At 40.3% G+C, this 19,549-nt stretch overlaps 1 protein-coding gene across 2 annotated transcripts; it reads left to right on the top strand.

Annotated features, from left to right (window-relative positions):
* Positions 1-436: 436 nt before the first annotated feature.
* On the top strand, positions 437-19,261 carry OPRK1 (opioid receptor kappa 1; the record flags this gene model as incomplete). Of its 2 annotated transcripts, none has more annotated exons than XM_082479418.1 (3): positions 437-696; positions 13,677-14,029; positions 18,729-19,261. In XM_082479418.1, the coding sequence occupies 3 exons, from the start codon at positions 437-439 to the stop codon at positions 19,259-19,261; spliced, it is 1,146 nt and encodes a 381-aa protein (XP_082335544.1). The 2 variants fall into 2 exon arrangements, with proteins under 2 accessions (XP_082335544.1, XP_082335545.1); XM_082479419.1 differs by having other exon boundaries at positions 13,677-14,033; positions 18,739-19,261.
* Positions 19,262-19,549: the final 288 nt, after the last annotated feature.

Genomic DNA, 19,549 nt, shown 5'->3' with positions numbered 1-19,549 from the left:
CTTAGGCAATAAGGACCCCCTGTCATTAGGATACCGTTTGACTTAAAATATGGAGGATGGGAGAGACAGGGTTAAAGCGTGGGGGTGGATCTGAGCTGTTTCCCTTCTGATTTGTTTCTCTGTGCAATCTCTGAAAGTGGAGTAAAACTTTCCTTGTGCACCTGGAGGAGCAGCACTTAGCCATTACATAGCGAGATATAAAAACTTGTAATGATTTAATATGAATGTGGTTTGCTTAAATCTCTGCTTGGCAAATTACAGTTCCCATCACAGCAGAGCTGCCCTTAACACATACAGATTTTGGAGGTCTTAAATTCCAGTGGCTGTGATAGCACTTCTGTTTCTTTCCCCTCTCTTCCCTCTTCCCAGCGTACTCGCCGCCTGCTGTCTGCACTCTCCTCCGGATCTCCCTCCTGCCCGCGGGGGCTGTGCCCCTATGGATGCCCCCGTACAGATTTTCCGGGAGGAGCCGGACTCCACCTGCTCCCCGGGGCCCTGTCGTCCCCCCAGCACCAGCAGCAGCTGGCTCCTGGGCTGGGCAGACTACGACAGCAATGCCACCGGGGCCTTTGGGGACACCCAGCACAACCACACCAGCATCTCCCCTGCCATCCCCATCATCATCACTGCTGTCTACTCCGTGGTCTTCGTTGTCGGCTTGGTGGGAAACTCTCTGGTCATGTTTGTCATCATAAGGTAAGGGGCTTTGGGGTACCTGTTGGAGGAGGTGCAAATGGCTGTCCCTAAATTTCACAGTGGAGGGAGGGGGGTGGGTTATGGATGTTCTCTGGGTGTGCTTACATAAGGAGCAGGAAGAAAGGAACTGGAATGGTCCCAACCTTTTCAGTCCCAGTGGTCTGCCTGGACGTGCAGTTAGAGACAGAAGGGAGAAGCTGTTTAAAAGTGATAAATCCTGCAGCCTGTGGAAAAGGCACTTTGTGCCCCGGAGCTGCGTTCGTCGGGTGCCCTCTAGGGATGAGAGGCTGCTCACATCCGAGAGGAAGCTCAAGTGGAAGAAAGAAACTTCTGCAAGGCAGCTTTTTTCTCCCTGTGAGGAGTCCCCGAGGGATGGCTTATACGTCTAGTCGTGTGGACGCGCTTATACATTGCTGCCTTGTCACCCAGTGGTTTGTTTAACAGGGTGGGAAAAAAAGGAAATACTAAAGATCTGTGGAAATGTTTACTGTAAAGCAAGGGATGCTGTTTCTCTGTCTAGTGGTGTTTAACTCTATTTGTTGGTGTTGGATGGAAGAAAGCAAAGCAGATGCTGAAATACCTTTCCTATTGTTTTTCAGGAAACAGGAGAAAGCTATGTATCCGCGTTAGTTAGTTTTTCATATGAAACCACTTAGTGAAATGCACCGATACCTACACTTACACTTGGGTATTGGTGTATATTCTAGCTTGCACTATGATTTCTCTCTCTTTTTGCCCCTTTCACTTGCAATTTACAAAAAAGTTTGGACAGTGAAGATCAGCAGGGTGACAATGAGCAACCAAGGGGACTGAAATCATGCAACTTTTTGGACTCTTGCTTCACAGTCCGTTTGAATCCTGCAAAAAATTCTGAAAAATAAAACCCCACTGTGGAGTATTCATCGCTCAAATGAAATCAGCTTGTACACAGGAAAAAAAGAGGAGGTATTGGAAGGGATCCTGTTAGTAAAGGATGCATGATAAGGGTCAAGCAATTGCAGGATGGTGAAATAACTGTCAGACTTGATATAAGGGGAAGTTAACTAGAAGCAGTGAAGTTGTTGATGAGGTACTTTATGAAAGATGATTTATAACTAGGTGAATACTCTTGAATAATGGAAATAAAATCTCCTTTAATAGTCAGCGCAATAAATAAGGATGCTTGTGGTCAATGTGGAGAAACTGTTTTGCTCCAGCTTTGTGATGCTGTAGTTTTTATACCCCTGCATGACCTTTTTCCCTTCATTCGGAGCAGAGATTTAATTTCTTTTTATATTTCTCTTGCAAGAAGAGAGATGCCATACTTGACACACACAGCTGCAAAGGCAGAGATGTTCTAAGCCATCAGTCACTAAAAATGATAGTTGATAAACTGGCCTGGGCAGTGGGAATAAATTCAAACTTATCCAGACCCCTAAAAGTTAGCATGTATGGATTGTACTGGTGCATATGCATTTCCTTTTTTTTCTCCTTCTGTTACCCTCCTAAGATTATTTTTGTAAGGATCTAGCTAGCTACAGCTCGCTCTCGTACCAGTTCCTACGTTAGCTTTTTGCTTCAGTTTCCTCTTGGTCTACCTCTTGATTACATGATCAAAAAAATAAATAAATATGACAAAACACATGTTGGTTTTTTTCTTCTTCTTTTTTTCAGTATCCCCCACTCCTAGGTTTTATCTGTGCAGATGCTTTAAACACTGCTAGAATCATCAGATGAAGTGCATGTATGCACAAACATACAGTTTCAAACATTTCTTATGATTTTGAAACATTCCAAATTATTCACGCAAGAGGTGTATTTTTTTCATTTTTGTCCTGAGCTCTCACCTTCCTCTCTCTTTCTCTCACATCCACGCTCTCTGTGATCGCATCTCAAGATGGGTTTTCATGACCTGTTGAACAATGTAGCCTGCAGTGATGTCCTTTTCTGTGGAAAGCCAAGGTCCTTGGGAAGTTTGTGAAAGAAGGTGGCAAGGGAGAGGGGGATCGTGTCCCCCAGCTTTCCCACATCGCGTCTCCTCCAGCTGCCACAACTCTAAAGGAGGATGGGGACAGACTGTGGCTCTTTTTTACCCTCCATATGAGCACAGCGTTTGTGTGAGGCCCCTTGTTGCCATTTCTCACCTCTCTCGATTCCAGATTTGCTCTCCTCCTCCTAACCCCCTCTGGAGCAGCCGGCATGGTTCCTCCCCCCTTTGCTCTTTTAAACAACCCCTGATATTTTTAGAGTAGGTCAGCTGGAAGGGACCTACAATGCCCACCTAGTCCAACTGCCTGACCACTTCAGGGCTGATACTGAGTCACCTTTTTGGTGAGACAAACAAGATGCCTTATGTTCTGAGACTTTCTGTGGAACTGTTGAAGTGTCAACACTGTGCTAGATCCAGGAGATTCCAAATAATCTTGAGATGCCTCAGAAACAGGCTGAAATTCAGCCATAAGCTGTGGTGTAGGCAGGCCTTGGCCTATTCACTGTTTTAATGCCCCCTCAGGGGCAGTTTTGGTACTTCTGCACAAAGGCTGCTGAAGAAGCTCACGGAGACCAGAGAGTCAGCATCTCAGCAGCCTGCATGTAGAGTGCTGGGTGTCCAAAATCTCCTCCAGGTGTGGTGGGGTGTGTTTCTGTTGAGAGAGAAAACCCTCTCAGAGTTCCCTCAGAGGGAAAAATAACAGGAGAACGGCACTTTGACAACATGTACAAGCTCCTGAAAGAAAAGTAACTGAGTTTGGTACAGGTCTTGTAAATAGAGATTTGTGTTGAAAGCAGAGTGGGAACAGTACTTTATTACCATGATGGCAACATAGCCTGTTAAACTATGTCTCAGGAGACCTGGATTCTTCCTTTGGTTTTACTACCAGGCTTCAACACTTTGTCCTGTCCTGAGAAGGTCACTTCATGACCCTGTGACTTGCTTTCCTCATGTGTAAAATGGATATACTGGTATTCACTGTCTTTAAACACACCGCAACTGTTAGATTTAAAAGCTAAAGCCTAGCCACTAAAAATCCTAACAGAGCAAGACCAGGACTACTGTAAGACTTCTCAGGCATGTTGAGAATGGTTATTTATAATGTGCAGAAAGAGGTCTGTGTTGGGTACGCGGTGCAACCGGCACTCTTTGCACACCCATTGCAGTCAGCTCTCACAGTGTGGATGGTTTGCAGGAACTCTCCCTGTGTTGACATCAGCTGTGAGGCACATGTACCAGCCCCGGGGTGTCTGCTGTCAGGCCAGCAGCCAGCTGGGTGGGCTGATGGTGCCTTGCTCACGCCGAGACGTGGCACACGTGATGTAACACTCTCCTGCGGCTGCTCCTTTTCCTGGGGAGAGGGTCAAGAGAGAAAGAGGGCATCACGTCGCCTCTTGCACTGGGGGGAAATGCAGATGCTGTGTGGGAAGCACAGTCTTTCCCCTATGGAGGAGGAGAGGAGGCATGAAATGGGTTTGTAGAAACCACGTGAAATTCTCTGACCTCACCTGAGGGAAGTTATACAGTTGTGTGTGTCTTGGCTTGATCAGAATCTATCTCAACCCCAAACCTTTTCTTCTGAGATTAGTTTTACCTCGGAGGTCTTAGGAGATATTTCTGGAGGTGAAATAGTTGGCTGAAGTTGATAAATAAAATGACTTGTCCTCAGAAGCAAAAAAGTCTTTTTCCTCTCTTCCTCCTCTTCCCTGACTTTATTTCTCTAAAATTTAGTGCTGGCTTTAAAGAAAATAGTGCTTTCTTGTGACAGCTGGAGGGGAAGAAAAGTCTCCTGACTAAAGTTACAACTTTAACTATAGATTTGCCCTTATCAGAACTGTAAATATGCTCTGGAAAAACTCTGGGAGATGCTGTCTCTTACCCACTTGAGGTTCATTTTTCCTATGTATGTGCCTTACCCCCATTGTTCCTGAAGTCATTTACTGAGAGCATCTGCTATCATCAGGATCCTAAATAGCCAATCTTGTATTTCTTTTTAAAATTATCTTTCAAACTTCCAGTGAACGGAATCATTTTCTACAATTAAAAACCAGTTTTAACAAGAGGTGGTGTCACAGATATGTAGATCCATTCCTAAGGGAAAAGAAAAAGCTTGTATTCCTCTGCTTAGTCTAACATTGAAGAAAAAATATAGCTAGTAATACGTTTTTGTTCTTATATTCAATGAACCAAGTGGAATCTTATGTAACAGAATGAGGCTGTTAAGAAATGTCATATAAAATGGTTCTGCTCCTCTACTCTGCTCTCGTGGGACCCCACCTGGAATATTACATCCAGCTCTGGAGCCCTCAATGTAAGAAGGACATGGACCTGCTGGAGCGGTTCCACAGGAGGGCCACAAAGATGATCAGAGGGCTGGAGCACCTCTCCTATGAAGACAGCCTGAGAGAGTTGGGGTTGTTCAGCCTGGAGAAGAGAAGGCTCCAGGGAGACCTTATAGCAGCCTTCCAGTATCTGACGGGGGCCTACAAGAAAGCTGGAGAGGGACTTTTTACAAGGGCATGTAGTGATAGGATGAGGGGGAATGGCTTGAACTGGAAGAGGGGAGATTTAGAATAGACATTAGGAAAAAAACTTTCACTATGAGGGTCGTGAGACACTGGAACAGGCTGCCCAGGGAAGTTGTGGAGGCCCCATCCCTGGAAGCGTTCAAGGCTGGATGGGCCTTTGAGCAACCTGGTCTGGTGGGAGGTGTCCCTGTCCATGGCAGGGGGGTTGGAACTAGATGATCTTTAAGGTCCCTTCCAACCTAAACCATTCTATGATTCTATGAAAATCGACTCCTATACAAAAAGTATGCAAAAATGAAATTGATTAAATCAATAATAGATTTTGATAACATCAAAAGATTACTTGTTAAGTTGCTTTCAATTATTTTTCTAATTTTATTAAATTATATTGGAAAGAACATTGTTCTGAAATGAAAAATGAAGCTCTAGAAGAGTCAGCCTAACTGCATTACCTGTTCCCTATTACTTGCAGTTGGTATGATTTCATTCTTTTATGAAATCAAGGGTTGCTAAAAGTAAAGGCCGAGATGTACTATACTTTGTGAAGTTTATGGCTTTTTACCTTTTCATGCACCATCAAACATTTGACACCTTACTATTATCGGTACAGAGGTATCAAATGTATTGATAGTAATTCATCACAGGACCTCAAAGAGCACCTGGCTGTACCTCACTGAATGGAGGTAATTTTGGCAGGTTCTGCAGGGTTTGGCCAAACTTGGCATAATTTTCATCACAACTCTGAAGACTGATCATTACCAACAGCTTTTACAGATGTCACGAAGACCAGGGTAACTGGAAACATGGAAGAGGACAGGTTTAAAAAACAGTATTGTAGTTTGAAAAGCACAGCTCATTTAAACAAAATTTGAATGTTTCTAATACTTTTAATACCCTGCTAGAAAATGACTAAGTGGGACCTCTGGGGTTTATAAGCTGATGAGAACGTCAACATAAGTTCCCAATATGATGCCATGATAAGAAGAAAAAGCAGAGAGAGCAGAGGAAAGGGTTGGAAGGAATATTTATTAGAGACGGTATTAGAGAGAGGCTACGGCTTATAGTGAGTAATCTGTTTGGCTTCTGAAAAGTAATTTAGTATCCATCCAGTCACTTCCACTGGGCCAGCAGCCAGGTAGTCATTTATTTCAGAGAAAGGCATAACTGGAATCAATGTCTGGAAGCAAGACAAATTATGGGGAGCCCTTTTGAACTGGCAGAATGTGGAAACTTACAGGAACTTTCCAGTTTGGCTGCTGGTGAGGCAGAAAGCTGGAGATAGCTTGCCTGTCCTCAGCCAGGAGAGGGTGGGGAAGCTCATGCTGCTGGCTGAAACGTGGGGAGGGAGCACAGTGTGGAGACGGTGTTGTGGGGGGCAGGCTGGCTAAGCCCTTCTGGTGAAGAGGGCAGAGCAAGGGAAGAGTGAGGACCCTTCCTTTGTTTTTTCCCAACAGAGGATTTTGAATTTGCTGAAAAAGTGTTGTGGCAGGAAATTCTTAACTTGGTGACTTTGTATGGCTTGGGATGTGCTAAGAGCAAGGGAGGATAATCTTCCTGGCTTGCCTACTCTCATTGTCTAGTCAAACTGTGATTAGTTTGTCCCTTAAGTGAAATTCTCTGAAACAGCTGAGTTCCCAAGGAGAGTTTTGATTTCAGTGACACATTGGTTTCTAAAGGAAAAGCATCCAGAAAGAACTTTGATAAACTCTACCTCTTTGAAGTTTACTTCATGTCTCTGTTTTGGTCCTCCCATCTGTAAGAATCAGGTAATTCTTGCAAAGTGTGTACCCTGTGCTCTTCTCCTCAAGGATGACTTTGTGCTTTGTTTATGACTGTGTCTTAAAGTTTTCTTTTGCATTTCACTTGTATCATCTCCTTTGGGAAAATGTATGTTCAGTTGGTTTGTGCTATGAGCTTCTCTGAGGCAGGTGAGGAAAAGAGATGAATGGGTGGAGTCCAAGAAAGTCTCCCAACTGCCTCCTGTGAGGGACTGATGACTTTTCCCTGACCTGGCTCATTACTGGTATGTGCATTTGTTGCCTTACCACATAATCCTATACTTGTTATAGAGTGAGGTCTCTTGTCTCCCATTTGACTTTATTGCAGGAGGGCTGACCAGAGATTCAGGTCTCCACACATCCAAGTGTGTAGTTGTCTGATAAAACACTCCCAGCAGTGGCAGTTATTATTTGTGACTGTGGCAAAATGGAGACCAGGTGCCTTGTTTTGAGAACAAGAGTGATATCCACACCCTGAGACCCCTGCATGAGAGATTTCTGAATTCTTTCCTTATTTTTCTCCTGCAGAAACTCTAGGGGAAGCAAATGTTCAATAACATTTGGCTGCTTCCAACCAGCTTCTGCATACATAGCTACCTATGAAGATCAGAGTATCTCCAAAGAGTAAGGAGCAAAGTAAGACCCTGAAAAATCTTCTGGAGCTGCTACCCTTGTCCCCTTGAGCAATGAGATTCGTTCTTTTTGCCAGGAAATCCTACTCCCTTTCCTCTCCCACAGACACATAGGAAACACTTTGCTCTGCTAAGGGAAATCATGTCCTTCGTGAAAAAAAAAAAACCAAACCTTCCAAGAGAGAAGAACAGTGGGAAACATGGATGTTACCAGAGACAGACAGTCAGCGCTCACCAGGGCAATGTACCTGTGGCGAGTAAGAAGTATTAGGATGGGCTGTGCAACACCCTGGGAACTCCCCGTAGCATGACTGGTCACCGGAAAACATCTGCAGCAGCATAAAGTTTCTCAAGAGACAGTCAGCTGCTTGACAAGGTTGAGATTCATCTTATTTACCAATAGAGGTCAAAAAATCAGGTACATAGTCTAAGCTAATCGTCTAGGCTCTCTAATAATAATATTAGACATACTGGTTTTGGATAAAGTACTGATTTTGTAAAATTCGGCATTCTCGCTATTTCAGTTTCAGCCACAATAAATCAGAGCACCTTGACATTTCTCTGAGCTCCCCTAGCAAGGTCATGGAAGCACAAACTTCACAGTATTGGTGTTTCTAACATTAAATGTATTTCTTCAAAATGATGCTCTTAAGCTCACATGAAAGTATTAAAAGTCTTCATCATAGAAGGAGGACAGAAAGTTCATTTTTGTTAAGTAGTGTGAATTTTTCTTTATTTTGACCAGGATATATGTAGACTTGAACTTCTCTTCTATATTTCAGAAGCTGATTCTTTAACTCAAGAATGAAAGCTTCCACACCTCATCTAAATCTGCAAGGTCTTGTTCAGGCTTAGTTTATGGCTAGTTCAGAGGAGTAATGTTAGTGGTAAATTGTAGGGATTTTAATGATACCTTCTGACATTCAGGCAGATTATGCTGCCTGAGGGGAAAATAAAAGACAAGATCATGCTTTTCTTCTTTAAGCCGCTTAAAAATAGATACCTACAAGTGCTTATTAATAAAGAAAACTCCACTTTAGAATACTATTTTGTAGGCAACATGTACAATTTTTTTGTAGGCTCCTAATGGTTTTGATGTTAAAGACAGGCAGCCTTTAAATGTGTGCAGTAACAAAGTTTGTTAAAGTGTTTTTTGAGGTCCTATCCCCTGCAAAATTCTGGCTGTCATTCAGAATGTGGTAATAACATATAGCTCAATATGAACATGAAAACTGCAGTATATTGATTTTTACATTCTTTAAATGACCTCAGTCTTAGTTTCTTATTGGCATAAACCTTTTATATTGACTTATGAAGATCCAAAAGATAGCTGAGCCATCCTTTTGACATGGTATGTATTTGGAATAGGTCCTCCTGGGTTAGTTTTTTTTTTTTTTTTTTTTTTCCCCCTGTTCTGACGCAGTATGATATTGAGTATGCCCTGAATATAGCCTTGAGATTTAGAGCTTTCCTAACTAAGCTTTTCAGTTGCTTGATCTCCATATATACTTCATTCAGAGAAACCTAGTGGAACAGAGCCTGCATCCTGCTGATAGGTGTTTTTGTAATTTGCTTTTAGATGTGCTTTAGCTTTCGTTTTCATTCACTGACTCAGGTATCTGCCAAAAATATGTTTGTTATACCTCATTGTATTTCATGTTTTTGTACTTTCACTCTGCTACTGGAGAATGTTGTTGCAGTATATTTGCTAGTCTTGTTCCCCTCCCCATCCCTTGTTTCATGCTGCAGGGAACATTTCAGCCTATTACAGTTACATGAAAAAAATTTAACCAGAGCCTCCTTCTCAGCTTTTGATAGCTTTACTAATGTTATGGTGTACTTTAGAATCACACTCCTCTCCTCTGCTTGAGATAATAACTCTAAGGGGCTCTGCTAGCTGATTTAGTAATGCATTTTGATATTTTTCTGAAAGCTTACCAACTTCTTAATAGCATGCTTCCTTCTTCTGTTACCACAATGTCATTGATAAGCTTAATCTGAAGGTGTGATTTCTTCCTATTTACTGTCTTAAAAAAATATGCAAGGTAAATTCTACACCAGAAGGAAGGGTACAGTAATAATGAGTCAACTGAGAAATAGGGGTAATTTTCTAAGGGCCAGCCTAAAGTCAATCTCACAGAACTTTTGGAAAGTGGGCTTAGCCTAAGTTGTGACAGTTTTGTGAATTTTGACACATAAGTAGACATATTTTAAATCTTGCCTCTTAAAAACTCTTGTCATATATCCATTAAAAAAAAAACCAAAACAAACCAAACATCCAAACCAAAGTTTTATTTTTCATCTTGATTATTTTTCTGCAGAGTTTCCGTATATCTTCCAGTTATTTAAAGTCTACAGAGGGTTGTGGCCTGCTTATAGCTTGACAAGAAATCTCGAGATCCACCAAATAGCTGAATCCATCAGAGTTTTTTCTGCCTCTTGAAGTTAGATTATAGCACCTGATTTAAGAGCGAGACCTTCCATTCCTATGTAGGATTAGAAAAGCTGTCATCTTGTTATGAAATCCGAGTATTTAACAAACCATTTTCTAGACACGGGATTTCCCATGAACAGTTTATACAACAATAGTTTATAAATATTTTAATTGTCTTTGAAAGTTACATCTCTAAGACGCTAAGAAAATGTTTGTCATTAATTACGACTGTGCCATCTATGCTGTAGTTACGTTCAGGCTTCCCCTGTCTGTTCTGTTAGACTAATTAAAGCAGATGACAGAATTTTTTCCCTAAATGAAGTACAAGTATTTGATAAAGAATATTAATTTTTGCAAAGGAAGACAAGATTCCTTTACTCGATCACTGTTTTGACCTTGTTCAAGTGTAAATTTGAGTGAATGGATGGTATGCTGGGAAAACCCCAAATCACATAAAATATTCCCTCCTATTTGTTGGTGCAATGGAAAGAGTTTAGAAAAGCATTTAAATCCCTCATCTCATGTCTGAGTAAAGATTCTATCAGGGCCCACTTCAAAGTGTCTGACAGCAACAGCAGTCACTCCAGTACTTTAACTGGACTTTTAATTAAGCCCACAAGCACATATCTTCAGAGGCATGCAGGCATTTAATAATTTTTAGGTGTTAAAAACACTGAAAGGATTTTCAATGATTGAGTCCAGATTCTCAAAGGCATTTCTGAATTTTATGAACTTCTAAAGGAATGTATGATTTAATCTATATGGCCTAGTGATTTTAAAGGCCAACATCTCATTTACACAGAGACCAATGCTTTCAGGTGAAAGTAATCAAGCTCTTTACATTACTAGTGTGAGATCAATAAGTTTTAAGGTTGTATTAGTAAAACGTGCTTGGACTTAATATTGCTGAGGTTAACCAGTGCACCCTTCATCCCTGAATTAGGTACACATGATCCCTCTGCAGTGCCTGGGAGAACTGATTGCCTAACTGTAATAAAATATTTATTGAAGCAGTATTTATTGGTCTCATGCCTTTTTGTTCAAAGTCTGGCAGAAAAGGGGTCAGGTACCTAATCTGGCTCAGAGTGGAAATTGGATGTTGTCTAAATGCTGATGCTGGGGTGACTCTATATTTCTTGCTACCTATGAATGACAAGACATCCTTCCTTTTGGATCAACAGTAGTAAGGAAAATTAATTTTCTTCTATGTGCATGTGTTGAATAGCCCAAAAAATCAAAACTGGTCACTTTACCTGTATAACATAAGCAGCACATATAAAGAGAACATGCTTTATGTTGCAGCTTCAAAAATTTGAATTTTGAAGTTACCTAAAAAACTAGTTCTATTTTACAGAGGGTCTTTCCTATTCTGCCTCTGGAAGCTGGGGAAAGGAGGGAAAGGGTTGCTGGGAATATATGGTATACGTGATCACAGTGCCATACACACACACAAAAATTGAATTAATGTTGCAAGGAACAGGATATGCCAGAAATAAAGACTTTTAGATATTTGATTTTTCAAGGCTAATGAAATCCTCTTCGTTATTTTTCACTGCTTTTCTGATTTTCTTTAAGGAAAAAAGGTCAAACTAATTCTTCTATATGTGAAAGTAAACTTCCCTATCCAAACCCTTGGGGAAGCTTTTAAAGATCTAGAGAAGTAATGATTCAGAATAAGTATTAGTTACTTCACCTCTGCTTATCACAGGCCATTGCATTTCATTTAAATATTCCTATATTGAGTCTAGTAACTTGTATTTGACTGAAGCACACCCTTTGAAAAACAGCAGACATTGATTTGGAGGCATCAAAAGGAGGAAAAATTACTCCTTTCTTGTGTAATTTCTTCCCAATAATAATCACCTTAGCTGTTAGGAAAAATCTGTCATTGTTTCTAAGCTGAGTTTGTCTGGCTTTGACTTTTACGTATTTGCCCTTGTTACGCTTTTCTTTGCGGTCTGAAAGAGCTCTTCAGTACCTGCTATTTTCTCCCTGTGGAGGTCTTCAGACACTGTAATCAAGTCACCTCTCGGTGTTCTTTCCGATAAACTAAATGTGCTGAGCTCTTTAAGTTACTCACAGTAAGAATTTTCTCCAGTCCTTTCACTTATTTTTGTGTCGCTTTTTGTGCATCCTTTCCAAATTTTCATAGTCTTTTTTTGCAATATGAACAAAGCAACAATTCCAAACGTTGTCAGTGACGCCCACAGAAATAAAATCACCTTTCTGCTACTCCTTTTCAGACATTTAATGGAAATTAGTCCATTGTAGCACAGATTTGCGATCTGAGCGTTTAGTGAGTTTTTGTTCAGTCTTACAGCTGAGATGCCCTTGGAGCTGCTTTTTTTTTTTTTTTTTTTTTTTTTTTTTACCAGGAGGAAAGTTTCTAGTCTGTTAATGTTTCTTTTACTTGTTTCTTCTATCTATCTACTCTCATATTTGTGTTTGAACAGTGCCTTACCTGCTATAATGTGACCTACAGGACGGACTGCCTCCTCTGCTGGAGGGCCTGTTGAGGAGATTGATCCGGGAGGGGGCAGAAGCCCAGCTCTGACTGGCATGTCCCTCCTTGCCTGCCTTTGATCTCGGAGAAGCTCAAACTGGGGCAGAAGGAGTCTCAACCATGGGGGTCACGCCACCAGTGCAGAGCTTTTGTTGCTGCTTCTTTTTGGCTGTCTTTGCTCAGATATTTCTAATGCACCACGGGCTATGGCTTTGTTCAAGATGTGAGTCTGGGCATGGTATCTGGGTGAGAAGGGTTTACTTTCTTTTTCCTTGCAGTTCTCTTTTCTATGCTTTGAAACAGCATTCGGTTTCCTTTTCTCAATAAGTCATAATTAGAGCATTTTAGAAAAAACTGATGGTATTTTTAAAATTTTGTGTTGGTCATAAAATGACCTTTCTGACAAAACAAGTGGTTCATTTTGGTGAAATTAAAGGATGAAGAAAAAAATGCAATGATCATTTTCCCCATCACTGTGGTATTCTACTTGAAAAAAAAGTCATCGTTTACATTAGCAGTAACAAAAGCGAGGACTGGGAAAAGATGAGGATAAGAATAGGAGGAGAAATTGGAAATGGAGGAGCAAAGAAGGGAAATGACTAAAAGTTGTATAAGCTGGCAATGTTACAGTGAATTCAAGGAAGAGAAACTTTCATATAAGAAGCAATCTGGCTTGGCAGATGTAACAGTTAACATGGATTCTTACTGGAGAATGGGATAACTAGTCCTTCCACAAAACAAACCCAGAAAGCGCACAATCACTGACAGTCAGCTGTAAGAAAAGGAAACACAGATCATTTTGATCGCTCGCAAATGTAACAAAGATATTTTCTTGTAGAAGGATTTGAGAAGGTAGAATTGAAACCAGCATTTGGCTAATTAAATTAAATGTGTTCATATACCTGGTTTTGCCTGTGGTGAATAGTTCTAGCTGCTAATGCAGGTGCTGAGAGACTGAATCAAGTGTGTTTACTCTTATCCCAAGAGTCTTGCATTTGTGTGCAGTTCTGTCATAAACTAGAAATGACAGAAAAAAATCCAGCTATGGCAAAGCTTGACTGTTAAACTGTTGCCTATCTGAATGTGCATAATCATAGTTTGAAATAATAAAAACTAACTTTTTTTTTGTTCTTCAGGTATACAAAGATGAAGACAGCAACCAACATCTACATTTTCAATCTGGCTATGGCAGATGCGCTTGTTACCACGACTATGCCTTTCCAAAGCACTGAGTACCTGATGAACTCTTGGCCCTTTGGTGATGTGCTGTGTAAAATAGTTATTTCGATTGACTATTATAACATGTTTACCAGCATATTCACACTGACCATGATGAGTGTTGATCGATACATTGCTGTGTGTCACCCTGTGAAGGCTCTGGACTTCCGCACGCCTCTCAAAGCGAAGATTATCAACATCTGTATCTGGCTATTGTCTTCATCTGTTGGCATATCTGCAATAGTTCTTGGAGGTACCAAAGTCAGGGAAGGTGAGTGTAAGCATTCAAAGTTGAGTCTCTCTGTTTCTCAAATGACATAAAATGTAGCTTGGAATATTGGCTGAAGCTGACGGATTCCTTTTTCAGTAATTTGTGCACACTGAGAGTGTTCATTCACATTCCTTGATTCAAAAAGTATGTCTAAATTTCTGACATTTTGAAATATATTTTGGAATATTACAATATGACATATAAATCATTTAAGCTCAGATGCCTTTGCCAATTAAAAGAATAAAATTCACTTTGAAGCATTGTCCGTGCTAGAATGAGACCATCAAACACTAGTAGCAGACACCAGGGGAAAACAATCAAGAATTTGATCTCAGTGGACAGATCAAAGGTCAGTTAAGGATGAAAATTGAAACGTGGGCTTAAGGTGCTTTTTTTGTAGGGTTGTGAGAGTAGTTCTGCTGAAGTTCCAAGAGTAGAAACTACATTGCTTGTCATTAGTATTAATATTAAACTATCATTAGTATTAAGACTTGGGAGCCTATTATCAGCAGCCATTTCCCAGAACTTGAAGGCAAGGTGAAGAAAGGAAAAAAGTCAATACGTGGACAGAGAAAATGAAGTTAATTCCATGAAAATGACAGTATCTCGAATTCTTTGAAAGGAATGGGGATGTACATGGAGACTTGGAAAGGCTGAGAAAAAGGATCACCAGAGGAACTGGGAATACAGATCATGGCAGGGAAGCAACTACAAGAACATGAAGTCAATGAGAGCTGTATGTAGACCACCTGTAGGCTCTGCTTGAAATTTATAATCCATGAAGGGCTGCAGATTTAATCCTTATAACTGGTGTCTCATTATCAAAACTGCCCTGCTATGGAATAAATCTTATTTTGAAATCCTCCTTGAGAAGGAAAGGGGAGAAGAATTCTCACACATGTATACTTCATACCCACAAGCATGACATTGGGGCAGGGGCACCTCGGTGTCTTGAAAAATCTTGAGGCCTCTAGTCATGTCCTGTGTTGGGGCCATCCGTTATGAAAGGCTCCATAACATACAAGACACACATATTTATTTGGTGGTAGTCTTGTCTGAGATGTAAATAATCTTTTGAAGAATGATTAATAAGTTCCTGAATTAAGAACCTTTTCTATTAGAAAGGTTTCACTCCTCCTGGGAGAAATGGTAAACTTTACATAAGGACACTGTTTTATCTGGCAGAGACAATAAATGCTGTGTGTTAAATTGTTTGGCATAGATCAATGCAAACAAAACATTTCAGTAACAGCTGCTCAAGGGCTGATTGATTTGCCTGAAGATGGATAGGTATTGTTCTGGTTGTTGGTCTTCTGGTGGGTAGGTGACAGCAGAGTCCTCTGGAAACTCTTCCTTCAGCCCTTTGGGGGCTCTAGTGACCTGGTCTGCAGTGCCGTAACTCTTCTGCCAGTAAAGTTTTGACAGGCTCTATAAAACGATGTCTAGCTCAGGAAACATTCACTTCCAGGCATCCTCATTTGGGAAGAATGATTGTCTCACCGCGTATGAGATCCTGAAGGCCATGGAACGTAGCCTTGGTCAGGTGTTTCGTCGGAGCGTGCTTAGCTAGCAGACTATTGCTCTCATTTGCTGTAAGCATCACATTTAGGTGAAGGGCCTGCTCTGAGGCCAGCAATCATTAAATGCCTTTATCATGTCACGTGACAGACAGCCTATTATTTTTTTCTCTTGAAACAGAGACTCGTAATACACTGCTCAGCTGGGCCAAATGAGGTTGGAAATGATTGGCAAATGCTTGTCAGTCCCTACTGTTCAGCCCTGCTTGTCTGATCCCGGGTCTCTCTCGAGCATTTACTGCCAGTTATTTTGCCTGGTGTGTTCATGAATTGCACTGATAAATGGTGAAGGATCAAAAAAAAAAAATCTTTTTGCCAGCTGGACCCGGGACTGGAACTTTATGTTATGTTGGTCAAAATAGTTGTTTATATGCTGCAGGGCCTCTGTTGGACTCAGATTTAAACAACTGAACACCAAATGGAAAGTGATTGTACTTAAAAGTTCCCACCGTGCTCAGTTAGTGCCGTTTGTTCTTACAGTTGGGGACTGCTCCCAGTGGAGTACTTCTGGGTACCTTTTCCCTGCAGAATAAATTTTACATCTGTGTAAATTTTCCCTCTCTGGCCTTAATGGAGACTTTCTTGCTGAAGAAACATTCACTTAAAAAAAATAAATTTAGAGGTACTATTACTATGCCCAGTAATGGTATTAAGGCTTCAGAGGAGCCTTACAGAGGAGTATGGATGCCAGAAGGTGATGTAATTAATGTATCTAAAAGAAATATAATTCCTGTGTCAGGATTAAGATTAATCCTCAATGGTATCTTATAAAACACATTTAAAAATATATTTATACTCAAATACCATCTAGAATACTGTATTTTTCCTTAAATATATCAATGTATTTGGAATATTTGGCTTTCAGAGTGGAAAAGGTCGGTATGAAATCATAAATACTCAGCTTGTGACACTGTACTTAGTTCTGCATCTTTTCAGGTGGCAAGAATAAAATCTAAATTGGATTTTATTCTCTTCCAAAGTTCCTGAAAATTATTATGATATTGTGAATTATGACAAGGATCTTTGTTGGTTGTTTGCCAGTTGTGAACTGGGAAAATACAATTCATAGCATTATATATATCAAGTGAAACACGTGAATATTGATGAATATAGAATAAGATTTTCTATAGAAAGTAAACTGTAATGAGCTATAAGACAGTCATTAAGTTTGTATTCGATAATTTGAAATTCTAAAATACCGTTGCCAACTACAAATTATATTAAAATGTAGCAAACATGACCTACTTATTTTGATAAATATATGAAATTATGTTAGTAGATCTCAAGAGGCAGTTTCCTCTGGGAGAGGGTTTCAGTCAACAGCTGGGCGTGGTCCAGGGCAGTCATCCCTCATCCCTGATCACACCTCACTTTCATTCAGAACTGCACATCTGGATGCAGCTTTACTTAGCCTGGGTATTATAGCTGCACCCTGATTTTATTGTTGCTGCTAGGCCATGATCTACCACAAGTAACAATAATAATCAACATGAAAACTTCTTTGAAGACGATTGTTGACATTTCCAGAATAAAATTAAATAAAAGCAACTCGACTTATGGCGACCTGGATCACAAAGGATTTAGTAAAGTTGACTGAGTGTCAAGACCTTGTTAAGTCTTACCTGTGCTGTCAGCTTAACATCCTCCATCAGGCTTAAAAGATATCTTTTCACTTTTCAGCTTTCAGAATCATCCATTAGTTGTTATATTATATAAAATAAAACCTCAAAATATTTAGCTTTGATTTCAACTTTTTTATTTGAATGTTTTAGTATTCAGTATCACCCACTCACAGCTTTCTGGTATCTAACCTCAGAAATGTCTATATGATACTATAATGATAACTTCCCCCCCTAGCTGTTTTTCAAAACAGATTCTCTGCAGTATCGTCTTGATTTGTGAAGTATTTTGATAGCAGGGAAATACGGCTTGATGGAATTTTTCTGACTAGTCCTGCTGGAGACAGATATGAAAAAGTGATGCGCAAGAGTATATTGAATCATTCCACCCTTAGATTGGATTCAATAAAAGCCAATACATAATAATTTGTAGAGGAATGACAAATTCAGTAGGGAAAGGGAAAAAAAATTGAAAGAATAATGCAGTGCTCAAGAGGATAAAATCTAAGCTACAATTCGGTGTGAAAAATCCCTGTGTTACCTTGACTTGTCTTCAGTAGAGTTTAACTGCTGATAGTAGCTGTAAATTTATACCTTCTCTTGACTTGCCATTCATCTTGTTTCTTGGTTTTCCATGTGGTTTATACGCTGAAAGGCTCCAGTGAGGTGAGCAAATAAAATCTCTAATATTTCATTCCTTATCAGCCTCCTGTCAGACGGAATATTTTTGGGACATAAAAATCAAGTGACAGCCTGTGACACTGAATCCTGGCCTGGGTGATCAGAAAGGCAGGCGGCTGGTGTCAGTGGCCCAGATCCTGCAGGCTCTGCGCAGGCTGAATTTTCAATTACATGATCTGCAAAAAGAGCAGCTTCCATTTGAATCCCCACACACATATTTTATTTGCTTCTATTTAACTAAAAAGAAGCTGTTGCCAGGAAATAAGTTTTTCTGAATGCAAGCACTTCTGCGTATTCCATTTGCACTGAAGAAGGCACATGGAAAAGATTATTACACAATTATCATATATTGGCAAAATCTTCCTACGATCAAAACCGTGTTCGGCTCCCACCGTTCATGATACCAAAAATCTGTCTCCACTCACAGACAAAACCATATGTAGTCTGATAATAATTATATCTACTTCATTGAGCATGGTACTTATTCTGGCTTTAAATCTCAGAGAGATTCAAATGGAAACATCTTTACAAATTTTTATTTTTCTGCTCTGCATTTTTAGATCGTCCCATGGGAAACAAATTTTATACAGTGTTATGTGTTTTAAAAAACCCCTATCTCTCCAAGTAATTCCTAGAGACAGCTGCATAAAACCACTTTCAATAGTAATTGAAAGCTTTCCTTGGAGTGATTTAATGATAACTCCATTTATTAGTATCACATTATGTGATAATCACTTTTCCTAGCTTATGCTGTTATTATTACATTGTTTAGGATATCTAATAATAAAGCAATTTTCTTCTTCTTGCTTCTTTCATTCCTAGATACTGCTAGCACCGAATGCTCCTTGCAATTTCCAGACAGAGATTACGTGTGGTGGGACATCTTCATGAAAATCTGTGTCTTTGTCTTCGCATTTGTTATTCCAGTTCTCATTATAATTGTTTGCTATACTCTGATGATCCTGCGCCTTAAAAGCGTACGGCTTCTCTCAGGGTCTCGAGAAAAAGATCGAAACCTGCGCCGCATCACCAGGTTGGTTCTTGTAGTTGTGGCGGTTTTTATTATCTGTTGGACTCCTATTCACATTTTTGTGCTGGTTGAAGCATTAGGGGATGTGTCGCACAGTACTGCTGCTGTATCCAGCTATTACTTCTGTATTGCTCTGGGTTACACCAACAGCAGCCTCAATCCAATCCTTTACGCTTTTTTGGATGAAAACTTCAAGAGATGTTTCAAGGACTTCTGCTTCCCCTTTAAGATGAGGATGGACAGGCAGAGCACCAGCAGAGTCAGAAACACTGTGCAAGACCCGACTTACATGAGGGAAGCAGATGGGACAAACAAACCTGTATGACTAGTCGTGGAAATGTCGTCTTACTGTCCCCAAGAGAGAGAGGAGTCCAACGACCTAGGACTGACACAAATTACAACTGCAGTTTGAACTAGACTTACCCAGACAGACGTTTCTGGAATAGTTCAGAAATCCTAGTAGTTTGAACTAAAGCAAGTCAATTATCGACTCACAAGGACCTTCTGAAAATAAGCTCCAATTAAAAGCACCTGGCTGATGGTCAGGTCTTGGCACCATGATTGCTGTACTTGAGTGGGTACTAATGCACACTTTTGGGGAGGCAGAAGATAG

This window comes from Vanellus vanellus (assembly GCF_965231255.1).
Source record: "Vanellus vanellus genome assembly, chromosome: 2".
Lineage (NCBI taxonomy): Eukaryota > Metazoa > Chordata > Aves > Charadriiformes > Charadriidae > Vanellus > Vanellus vanellus.
The sequence above is the reverse complement of the archived record's forward strand: the minus strand, read 5'-3'. Positions and strand labels throughout refer to the sequence as shown.